Source organism: Bidens hawaiensis, unplaced genomic scaffold (assembly GCF_021521415.1).
Source record: "Bidens hawaiensis isolate Kalapana, Puna unplaced genomic scaffold, B.hawaiensis_p1.1 tig00097934_1, whole genome shotgun sequence".
In the NCBI taxonomy this organism is placed as follows: domain Eukaryota; kingdom Viridiplantae; phylum Streptophyta; class Magnoliopsida; order Asterales; family Asteraceae; genus Bidens; species Bidens hawaiensis.
In genome coordinates this window covers 2985-15313 of record NW_027504614.1, presented here as the reverse complement: position 1 = coordinate 15313, position 12329 = coordinate 2985, and the positions used below count along the sequence as shown (strand labels likewise).

Sequence of the window (12329 nt, the reverse complement as noted above, 5' to 3'; positions counted from 1 at the left end):
AAGTAGATGGGGAGGAGTTAAGAAGCCATGGTTCATTGGTTTGGTCATGTTTCTGGATGCAACAACATTTATGAGCTACACAACAAATAATGGCAGAATTTCATGCATCCATTTCAAAAACTTTTGAATCATTATTCACTTATTATTTTTTGTTTTTGTTTTATTTAGGATGTATGGTTGTTTTCTTCTTCCCAGGATTGATACCCAACATTACGAAATTTTTGTATTTCTGTCATGTATCATGACTTGACGTAAGTGAATATTAATTACTAGATATTGTTAGTGAATTTGTATTATTATTATTATTATTATTATTATTATTATTATTATTATTATTATTTTTTATTATTACGAATAGTACTAACTGCAATTCATGCCAACAAAATCATCAGCAACTGCCATATAAGAATTTATTCAAATTAATCAACACTAATTCCATATTTATACGTGTGAGTATTTCATATAGACATATATGCATGATAAATTACAAATAATATTGATACTTTTCACTGAGTCGCGGAGAAAATGGTAGGCCAAGTTTTAATTGAGTTTATACTTTTATATGTAATAATGTAAATTTTGTTATCTGTTACCGTTATATATGTCTTCAGCTATCAATGTGGTAAATAATTATGAGTGTTAAATTGGAATAATCAATCTATAGTATTAAGATTATTTTCTTTCAATCAATAGGTTATAATATGATAAAATGGGATGATAACTAATGATATGGAAATGGTTACATGAAGGTCTAGCCATCATTTTCAAAAAAGTGACCAACCCGTATATAAAACCTTTTCGGGTATGTATCTAACGTCCGAATGCTTGAATGCTATCAACTCTATTTAAATCCGTAGGACTCAGATGAAAATTATAATTAATGAATCAAACCTGTAGCATCTAATATAAAAAATAACCATATATATTCACATAAGTAACATGTATTTGAAAAAAAATGCATTTCAGATAAAAAAAACATAAAAAGGGACAAATATATGTAGCTAGAAACATATTAATCCAACATAAAATTAACCGAACGGGCCACACCGTTTTTAAACACTATATTATATGTGTATGTTAAAAACATATTACTAATTATGTTGAGTTTGATTAATTAATAGCTAACTTCAAAACATATTGAAGATATGCATCGGAGTTGGCGGAACACATTTTAATATCGTGTTATGTGACATCGGCAGTGTAGCAATTTGTAACCACTTGGTGTGGAATCTCTCTGGTTTATTTGTTCGAAATTAGAGACCTTCTAAAGGAACACTTGAACATGTGAAGAGGTAGGTTCCAGTAAAGCCATGTTGGACCCGCAAGACTCACCTTGAAGAGGGACGTTTGCGCAAAGACCAACTGGATCCGCAGGACCCACCATGCTCAAAGAGATGAAGACCTTACACGCAGTAAGCCAGCTATTCCCGCAGGAAAGCCTCCCTTGGTAAAGTACCCTGCCTGTTCCCGCAGCTGCAGATACAAGCCAAGAAGGAGGGCTACCCGCACTAACAGTAAGGCTACACGCATAAGGCACTAACTCTTATACTTCAGTAATGTCACCTGAAGAAGGAATGAGCAGGGCGGGAATATACCTGCCCAAAAGAGCCAGTCCGTACGCTTCTAGAAGATCTTTTGTACTATACCTACCAAGGTATGGACAAATAGACAAGATATGGCAAAAGCAACCCATGAACCAATCATAGGGTGACAGCTCACCGACAATAGTACAAGGAGCAGCACGCTTCAGTACAAAAGGTCACTATCAGCCGCTGCCTACCCACCAATTCCCATCGTGGCACGAACATAGCCCGTAGTTGGTGGAAAATGAATATTATACAGCTGGCTGTACCTGCTTGGAAACCTACCTTCGGCTATAAATACTCCAACACCTTGGAACGGTATCATGATCTTATCTTCTCTAGCTATTTCTCTCTATATACACTTATATTCAGAGCAATCTAGTCTGATTCTCACGCCGGAGGGTGGTCACAAGGAGGAACCCCCCCCTTCTCAGTGACGAGCTCACGGTGTCTGTTTTGCAGGTCGAGAAGAATAACCATCTTTGCCGGACCTAACCCTCGTGGGAAACATCTACTTAATCTCCAGATTATCCTTAATCTGCAGGGGACATCTAGTGTTTCTTCATTAGCGCCATCCGTGCATTAAGCTAGAACTAATTCTTTTTCTCAGTTTTTTCAAACTTCTGGAAAAATGGTTAAGGTTACTCCAACGCCAAGGCCACCGAGTGACCAAGAAACTCCGGTAACCACAACCCCAGGTACTGGGGGAAACACCGGTGAATACACGATTTTTACGAACACTACCCCGGTTACCCAAGCCGGGGCAAGTGCAGTAAACAATCCTCCCCTGGGATTCATTGATACACAGTTGGAGAAACAACAGACGAGGCTTCCCCGCCAAACACTAGAACAAGTTAAAGCTTGGGCGGAAACACGTCAGAAAGAATTCCAAGCCGAGTTGGATGAACGTTTACGTTCACTCCAACAGGCCAATGACGAATTCGGAAGCATTCGACAACAGCTCAACATGAGCAATGGTTGCGAGTATGTGGATGATGAAGATTGGGAAGAATCTGACAGTGACGCAAACCCTCGTCATAAGGCGAAAGGGAAGCGTAAAGAAGACTTCCACTCGAAGAGAAATTTCGAGGAAACCTTCAAACCAAAGAACACGGGGGGGAAACCCACGTGACTTCTCCAAAACTTTCAGACCAACTGTTGCGAATGCGGGAACGTCCAAATTCGCAAGGGACATTGCGCAAGCAATCGCTCCAAAGAGTGACAAACATATGTCCAACATAGGCACTTACGATGGCATATCTGACCCGGACGATCACCTGAATAGATTTATAGCGGGGGCAACCGTCAGTAATTGGACGGAACCCACGTGGTGTTACATGTTCCAAATGACGCTCGTCGGGGCAGCCAGAGCGTGGTTTGATCGTCTACCGGTCCACCACATCTTTGATTGGGCAGACTTCTAGCACAAGTTCAGCCAGTACTTCAGTCAACAAAGGAAATATACTGAAGAGCAGTGGACGATCCTCAACTGCGTCCGAGAGGAAGACGAATCTTTGTTAGACTTCATCACTCGTTTCAACTCGAAGAAGCTAAGTCTGGGCACCATTAGCGAAGATCTTGTTCGCGCCGCTTTCATCCAGGGCGCTAAGTACCCAGAGCTCATCCGCACATTGACGGGTAAAGATGGCATGCCATCCACGTGGGATGCCATCATGACGGCAGCTAAACGCTTCGCCGAGATGGAGAAGCAACTGGGTAGAAATCTTCCTCAGAGCACAAACCTCTACACGCAGAGAACAAGAGAAAATAACGTCCGTACCGCCCGACAAAATAAGAAGAGGAAGCTTGGTATTTGGCAATCAAGGATAAACTTCGACACCTCATCCAGCTCTCGCCCTCTCTTAGGCGGAAGGGACAACACGCACCCGTCGAACCGGAATCCCAGATGAACGCCACTCACCAAAAGCGTCACCGAGATATTTGCCACCGAGAAACTCTCATGGCCAAAGGCTCCAATAATCCGAAAGCGTCATAACGCTGATCAGAGCAAATCCTGTGACTTCCACGGGACCAAAGGCCACACCACGGAGGAATGCACATCTTTGAAGGATATCGTCGAAACATTCGTCAAAGATGGGAAACTCACACACCTCGTGGCGTCAATCAAGAACGGAGGGAGGAATGACAATCGGTACAAAGGCAATTGACGAAAGCCCGTCGACATCAGCATTCACATGGTTCATGGCAACGTTAGAGGAAGAAAACGACGAACAACAGAGCCAAATGCGTGGAAGGAAGCTGAAGTGCGCTTCCCGCGTGTGCCAGGAGGGCCCAACAAAGAAGGCCCCATAGTCATCAAAAGCCAGCTAGGGCACTACATCACCTCCCGCACTCTTGCTGATAACGGCGCTTCGTCAACGGTCATGTACAGGCAGTTCTTCGACAAGCTAGACGACGAAGACAAAGAACGCCTAGATGGAAGGGTTCGATGGCAGCACAAACACCCCCTTGGGTATCCTATCATTCCCCGTCACTCTCACGGACTGGAAGTACTCCCGCACAGAACATACTCGATCAATGCAATCCAATTCTCGTTTTGATCGTGTTTACTTTTTATGTGTAGTAGTCGTTGATATTTAATTAGGCGTGTAACCATTTGGGAGTAGTAACTTGCTAGTCTCACTGTGATATTAATGAAACAGCTGTTAGCTAATCTAAAATTAAAAATCTAAAACAGATTGAAAAAGAAAACAATTATTATTATTATTATTATTATTATTATTATTATTATGCGTATGTTAAAAAGGTGCAACTTGTGACAATTTTATGTTTAAAAGATAGTTAGATACTTAGATATTAAAAACAGTATTCGAAAAAACAAAAGCAATATAAACAATAAACTAAAACAAAATTTAAGGGTCGTAAATTTCTGACTATAGCTAGTCGTGGTTTAAAATAAAATATCTTTTTTTTCTGAAACTCAAATGTATCTGTATGTTATGTTAAACATATAGGAGATTCGAATGAAAAAAAGGGTTCAAATTTAAAAGTCAACTTGTAGAGGATTCCGACAAAAACAGCATCCAACGGTTAAGACATGATCTACTAAATGCTACAATAAATTCCCAAAGAAATTAATGATCACTTAAAGATAGTTTTAAAAAATGAGAATTTTGTGATCCGATTCTGGCAAGACATTATTATGAATCAATTCAATAAATACTTTACCTCACCATTATAAACCTATAATCCTGTAAAAAACAAATTTTAAAACATTAAGAATAACATTAAAACCGTATGTTGTCACTATCCATGATCTGATTCGCCCATCAATGTCTCATGATTTTGCTATTTAGCTTTTCAACATCTCATTCCATCTTTGTGCCTACAACCTACTTGCTTTTTTGCTTCAACTAACAAACTCCTTTCTTGTCTTCTGCTTATGGCTCAGAAACTTACTTCTTTGACTGATTTCTTCGATGGTTACATCGAACAATTTGCTGACACCACCAACTTCACATCAACCGGTGCGGACGACATCTTCAGTACTCTTGAGGGTGAGTTCACATCCATGGAGAGTCGGTTTCATGCCAAAGAAGCCGAACATTCATCGGTCTCTCAGAAGTCCCATGCTAATTTACAACAACTTGTCGACCCCGAAGTGGAGACACAAAATTCTCCCAAGAGTAAACGTCAGAAGCTTTCGCCTGTGGAAGATTGTGGCGGTGTGAGCTCAGATGGACAGCCGAAAGTGTCACATATCACGGTGGAGAGGAACCGGAGGAAGCAGATGAACGAACACTTAACCGTTCTCCGTTCATTAATGCCTTGCTTCTATGTCAAAAGGGTATGTAAGAAAATTTTTTATTTAGAACGCCTGCTATATTATAAAAAACTATCTGGTAAGCAACCAACTAGATTTCTTTTACTAATGATTATTATGTTGTTTTGAAATGTAGGGTGATCAAGCATCAATTATCGGAGGAGTAGTCGATTACATAACCGAATTGCAACAAGTCCTTCAATCACTAGAAGCAAAAAAGCAAAGGAAAGTTTACAGTGATGTTTTGAGCCCCAGGCCTTCACCCCTCAGTCCCCGGAAACCGCCTCTAAGCCCCGGACCACTCTTGCCTATTAGCCCAAGAACCCCACAACCAATGAGCCCTTACAGACCTAGGTTTCAGCCACCTTTAACTTCATCATACTTACAACCATCATCAATGGCTAACCTGCCTTCACCTTCTAGTTCTTCATCAAACTCGGACTTTATTGTTAACAACGACCTTGTTGCAAATTCAAAATCATCCATTGCTGATGTTGAGGTGAAGTTTTTAGGCTCTAATCTTGTCCTAAAGACTATCTCTCCGCGGTTGCCAGGCCAAGCAACCAAAATCGTTTCGGTTCTTGAAGACCTCTCTCTTGAAATCCTCCAGGCAGGCATTAACACTGTTGATGAAACTATGGTCAATTCCTTCACCATCAAGGTCAGTCATATATATAGAGACTTCATTTTAAAAATCTCATTTAAACATCAAGAATAATTGCATGCATGTGAGCTTCCATATGTGTGTATCTAACGATTATTAATTGATTTGTAATAGATTGGAATTGAATGCCAGTTAAGCGCGGAGGACCTGGTTCAACATATCCAACAGACATTCTGCTAGTCAGTAGTATTCATGAGTCTCGATCATCTGCCTTATATTTATACTTAAATGTGTCTTTTTTTGTTTAAGGATAGTATTGTTGTCTTGAGATCATACCCGATACATTGAGCATGTGCTTATTGCATTGGGCATGATGTCAAAGCAAAATACGAACTAATTAACAAGTTAAAGAAGATAAAGGCAGTTTCTGGAGATTTTTGATATCACATGTTCAAGACCTAATCTAGCTCCTCTTTGTTTTGTAAAATTAGTTTAATTAATGATCACTTATGTACGTGTTAATTATGATTCATGAGTAATTAACAGATGTAGTCTTAGTTTAGACAGTTGTATATCACAGTTGATTAGTTTAACTGTTGTATTTGTATCTGACTATCTTTGTCTTTATGTTTTGTTCATTTTATTGTTCTACATTTTCATGAGCTCCATTTATATGCGGTAAATACTGGTGAAGAGAATACGAGTAGAAGTCTTATAATCGGCTTAAACTTATTAACTAGTTACCATATATACTTGTACTAATTAATTGAAAAGTCTGTTCTATATAATCAACTTATCAACATAATTAAAGTGAATATCCTCTTCTTACTTTTCAATTTTCATATATATAACATTGGCCGATAATTCTGAAAGAGAAGTAAAAGAAATTCGAAAATAAGAAGATAACTGAAGACTATCCAAGTGGTTGAAATCTAGTTAAAGTCTAATAAGTAAGTCGTGTACTTTAATCGAGTTTATAATACATGAAAGAGTTTGAGGTTTGATTAATCTCAAAACATTGTGTTCGGTGCAGGGACGGACCCACATAGGTTCGATCGGGGTCCCGGGACACCGATTTTTTTTTAAAATTACTTAGAGACGGTATATTAAATTTTGTAAGGACCCCATAAAAATTAATACTTGGAACCCATACTATTAAGATTGAACTGGTACAGTGGAAAGTCCTTTGTTTTACTTGTGAGAGGTTGTAGGTTCAAGCCCCACCATACTCTTTTTTTGTTGTTTTTTTAATATTTAGGGTATTTGTGCTTTTTGTTAGTTTCTCTCATATAGTCATTATCACCATGCAACATATATAATGTTAACATGGATTTTGCATGTTCTTTTATTATTTACCTTGTGTATGTATATTATAATTAATCATTTATTTGTGTTAGAGTTATTTTTTCATGTTTTGGTCAATTATGTAAGACCATATATATAGATTACGTTCATGTTTTTCGGGTATGAATTAAAAGTGTATGTTTCATCTAGTTTGTAATTTAGATTCTTTCTACTTACTCGTTCCCAATGACACCATAGTTCCGTGTTTTATTATGTTCCTCGCCTCGACCCGACCCGAATAACGACCGACCTGAAAAATTTTGTAAACCGAAAAAATTGGGACCCCATTGACAAAAAATCCTGGGTCCGCCACTGGTTCGGTGGGTTTGGTTGCTCAATGTCGGTTGCATATCCTTCAATTTGTATCAAAGCTACTCGATCAATATTGAACAAGCTTAAAATACCTAGCAGGTGAAGTCCCGTATCGATAATCAACACACGAATATTAAACGAATAACTCTCGTTTATATTAATAAGAAAATATCACTCTAAAAAACTGATTACAAACCCTCAAACCCTAACTCGGTTTGACTCTTGATGAACCCTAACTCGGTTACACCAAACTCACCTTATTCTAATGTCTAACCATAACTCGGTTTATATAGACTAACCCTAACTTGTTAGCCAAGATATTACCAAATATAATGTAACCTAATTATTGGGTTGGGCCTTACACTTGAGCCAAACAACAATTGACCCAACAATCACCCCCTCAATTGTTGTACCCGAGTCACCCGACTCACCCCCTAATTTCCTACTCGAAATTGGCGGGTCTTCAACTTCACGCTTGTCATCCTTTACTTGATTCTCCCGAGGCTTTTCATGATCTCTTGCAATGTTCTTGTAACATCCTACTTTCGGTTATTATAATAAAAATAAATTTCGTTATTTCATAGTGGGTCGTTATCGGTTTAGATAAATAGAATACGAGTTGGGCTAGTGTTGGGTAAATGAATATGGGTTATGGACTTGGGTTAGGAAAGAAAGAAGGAAAGACCATGGGCCCATGATCCATAAATATATAAACCCTTAATATCCATTTAATCCTCATTCACACATATTCCATACACCACCCAAAACACACACTTAAGATTTCTCTCTAGTTCTTCCTTATCTCTAGCCGAAATCAAGAAGGAAACCGAGCACCGACCCAAGGTAATGATAGTTTAATATTGTACGAGCCTAAAACGTTAGTTATAGTCGCGTAACGACGAGCCGACACCGTTAAACCGTTTAAATCACAAGATCCGGGTGGAATCGGGTATAAACCGGACCTAAGATGAGTTTAGGGATCACCCTAGCTCAAATCTGGATCAAACGGGACGAAAAACGATGAAAACGGTGGAAGAACGAGTGAGATCTCGTTTTTCCGGCGAAAACGCGATTTTCCGGCCATGACGGCGCAGGAAAGGCGGCGCCGGAAAAGATAACGGTGTCAGGGAATGTTCCCTGACCTAACCCTAGTTTGCTAAGGAAACTTAGAGAACTAGAGGGTGATTCTTTAGCTAGTTCACTAAGGAAACTTAGAGAACTAGAGGGTGATTCGTTAGCTAGTTCGCTAAGGAAACTTAGAGAACTAGAGGGTGATTCTTTAGCTAGTTCGCTAAGGAAACTTAGAGAACTAGAGGGTGATTCTTTAGCTAGTTCGCTAAGGAAACTTAGAGAACTAGAGGGTGATTCTTTAGCTAGTTCGCTAAGGAAACTTAGAGAATCAGAGGGTGATTCTTTAACTAGCTCGCTAAGGAAACTTAGAGAACTAGAGGGTGATTCTTTAGCTAGTTCGCTAAGGAAACTTAGAGAACTAGAGGGTGATTCTTTAGCTGATTCGCTAAGGGAACTTAGAGAACCAGAGGGTGATTCTTTAGCTGATTCGCATAAGGAAGCCTAACGAACTAGGCTTGATTCTTTATCCGATTCATTAAGGAAAAGGGTAACGAATTACCCTTGATTCTTTAATACCATTCGTTAACAAAGATAACGAATTAGAAGGTCTAATTCGCTGAGACCAAAGTAACGAATTGAAGTTTAACAGAAGGACAGAATGGTCCCTGAATTTAGAAATGAATGAATTAATTACAAATAAGCTAGTGATATGGCTAGTAATAGATAATTAATACGAGTAATTGTTATACAGTTAGCCGCGCCCAACTGAAGAAAGGAATAACAATTAACGGTGAACGTAACCGACTTCAGGTGAGTTTCTAGCCCCACTTCTGTGTTATGTATTCGGGGCTGTGTTCATACTCGATATGTTTGTTAATACACTTATCCTAAGTGATAAGTGTATGCCTTATATGAATGATGTGAAATGTATGAGTGATTGCTTGTTAGTACGTGAACGATATTCGGATATTGCACGTACTGTCAGGTTGTAGTGTTACGTATAAGGTAAGTATAATGTATTTGCTTATATGTATGAATGCGATAAAGTTAATAGACGAAGGAAATGCATGGTTGTATGGTAACGAAGAGGGACCAGACCCTAATAATATCTGTGATGTTAGGGACCAGACCCTAATAATATCTGTGATGTTAGGGACCAGACCCTTATAATATCTGTGATGTTAGGGACCAGACCCTTATAATATCTGTGAGGTTATAGGGCGAAAGACTCTTTAAAACGTATGATTATGTATGTAAAGAAAGTATGAAGGTAAGAATGAAAGTATATGCACTTGTGTGTGTATGAAAGAAAGTTAAGAGGTTAAGTATGAAATGTAAGAAGGTATTGTATGATTATGTGATTAACTAGAACTCACTCAGCGTAGCTGACTTTTAGTATGCACGCAGGTGAGTAGAATGAGGCAGGTAGCTTGAGGAGGACACATGGCAGAGTTGGACGAAGCTGGCATCTGAAGATTTTGCTATGATGTTTTATTTTAAAAGACTATGTTTTGTTTTTAAATGACTATGAATGCTCGATAAGACAAGAATTATGGTTTGAATGTTTTTAATGTTCCGCGAATGTTTTAATTAACTCTGATATTTAGAACTGCGTTTATGAGTAAATCCAACACGAAAGTAGGGTTACCGGTAACGGGGCCTTACAGTTCTTTCGGCTCCACTTGGCTAGAAGTAACACTTGCTTCGTTTGATCATCACATGCCTTCCCCTGGGCTTGAATCACTTTCTTGACAACGTGTTTAGTTTCTTGAACACTCTTCTTTGGACTTTGAATTTTGGAACTTGGATCTTTGATTGGAATCTGACTCGTAACCGGCTTGTCTTCTTTCAGTCCAATTCTTTGAAGATCCCTACCTGCTAAATTCTTCATTCCAATGATAGCTCGTTTACCGGGACTTGTTATCTTGAGACTAATCTTGTCAATCTATTCTTGGTCCTTGTCACCTTCATCAAAAGCTTACCTGCATCATCTTTAATGGTTAGCAAATCATGTTTCATGTGAATCTCGCCTCCACCTTCCGTTGCTTGACCAATACTTATGATATTGCACTGTAGGCTAGGGATGTAGTAGACATCAGTCAACAAACGTTGCTCCCCTGTTTTTCCTTCAATTAAGACCGACCCCTTTCCTCGAATATCAATACAAGATTCATCTCCGAACTTCACCGTTCCCGTGACTTGCTCATTCAATTCATAAAAATACGATTTATTACCCGTCATGTGATTCGATGCTCCGTTGTCGAGATACCAAACATCTTTCTCCATCTGCTCGGTCTCGAAACGCTTTGGAATCACCCTGTTTTCATTCAGAAAAACCGTTTTCTGATCACCTTTTATCATAAATAAGCTTGGATCAAAGTCATCAATTTTGTTCAAATTAGATTCTTCCTTTTTCTTCATACGTTCCGGACACGAAGACGCAAAGTTACCGAACTCATCACAACGGAAACACTGAACCTGTGACATATCCTTTCTTCTCCATTGATGATCCTTTCTTTGACCCGTATACCTTGACCCACGATGTTGACCATCTCGGTTTTCACAACCATCTTGATCTTCATCATCTCGATATTGACCTCCGGTTTCATGGCCTTTTCGACGTCCCTGTGAACTCGGCCAACCCTTACCTCGGCTACCAGACTGATCATACGACTTACCTTTGTAACTACTTTCCGACCGATTGAAAAGTAACTGACCTTGTGAATTTGAAGCGCGTTCTCTCCCTCGTAGACGTTCCTCAAACGCCTTAAGTCTTCCAACAGCATCTTCAAACCTCATACTATCAAGATCAAGCGTTTGCTCGATTGAGGCTACCAAGTTGAAGTATTTGTCTGGAACTGCATCCAGTAACTTCTTCACCAAGACATCTTGCTCGAACACGTGACCAAGACCCGTTGCCTTTGAAACCATACCGGTTATTTTTCCCGCAAACTCGTCAACAGTCTCGTCTTCCGCCATCTTGAGTTTCTCAAATTCACTTTTCAACGTCAGTAGTCGAGCCTTTCAAAGCCGCCCATATTTCTCGAGCATTCTTGTATTGAGAAACCTGAAGAAGAATATTACCTTCCATAAACTGGAACAAAAACGACCTTGCCGTTTTATTCTTCTTCGCATCAATAACCGCACCCTCATTCGGTTGAACAACTTCCCATAACTCTTGATCATCCAAGATCGCTTCCACCACAATCGCCCATGTGATGTAATTAGTTCCGTTCAACTTTGGAACCTGCAATGATATCCCCCCCACTCGCTTTGGGTTGGATTATCGAATCTTCTTTGTCACCTGCCATTGACGATGTCAAACCCCCTTGCTTCACTTCGTTGGAACAAACACAAACAACTCAGTCCCAAACAACTTTTCAAAACCGAACCGTTTACTCACAAAAACCCGGTTACAAATCTCTCTTGAAAAAACCGAATTGTTGAGACAAAAAAAACTTTATTTGCTTCACAAATAATATTCTTCTTTCTCCTTCGTACAAGACTTGTGCAAAACAAAACAAATTATTGCTGACTTTTGTGTTCTTTATTAAAGAAATCAAAACTATTGGTTTAGTTTCTTTTCTTAATTCTTCGAAATCCTCACACCAATTCAACGCCGAATATAAAG

At 39.2% G+C, this 12329-nt stretch overlaps 1 protein-coding gene across 1 annotated transcript; it reads left to right on the top strand.

The window, feature by feature from the left end:
- The first annotated feature begins 4571 nt into the window (after positions 1-4571).
- Positions 4572-6660, top strand: LOC143608106 (transcription factor SPEECHLESS-like). The gene is made up of 3 exons (XM_077083290.1): positions 4572-5391; positions 5504-6028; positions 6146-6660. The coding sequence occupies exons 1-3, from the start codon at positions 4987-4989 to the stop codon at positions 6209-6211; spliced, it is 996 nt and encodes a 331-aa protein (XP_076939405.1). The 5' UTR covers positions 4572-4986; the 3' UTR covers positions 6212-6660.
- The last annotated feature ends 5669 nt before the right edge of the window (positions 6661-12329 follow it).

What these genes read in the sequence shown, in the direction of transcription:
- LOC143608106 (XM_077083290.1), top strand. Translation starts at nt 4,987, where the DNA reads ATGGCTCAGAAACTTACTTCTTTGACTGATTTCTTCGATGGTTACATC. An exon ending in CTTGCTTCTATGTCAAAAGG is followed by an intron (nt 5,392 to 5,503) that starts GTATGTAAGAAA and finishes TTTGAAATGTAG; the next exon opens with GGTGATCAAGCATCAATTAT. An exon ending in TCAATTCCTTCACCATCAAG is followed by an intron (nt 6,029 to 6,145) that starts GTCAGTCATATA and finishes GATTTGTAATAG; the next exon opens with ATTGGAATTGAATGCCAGTT.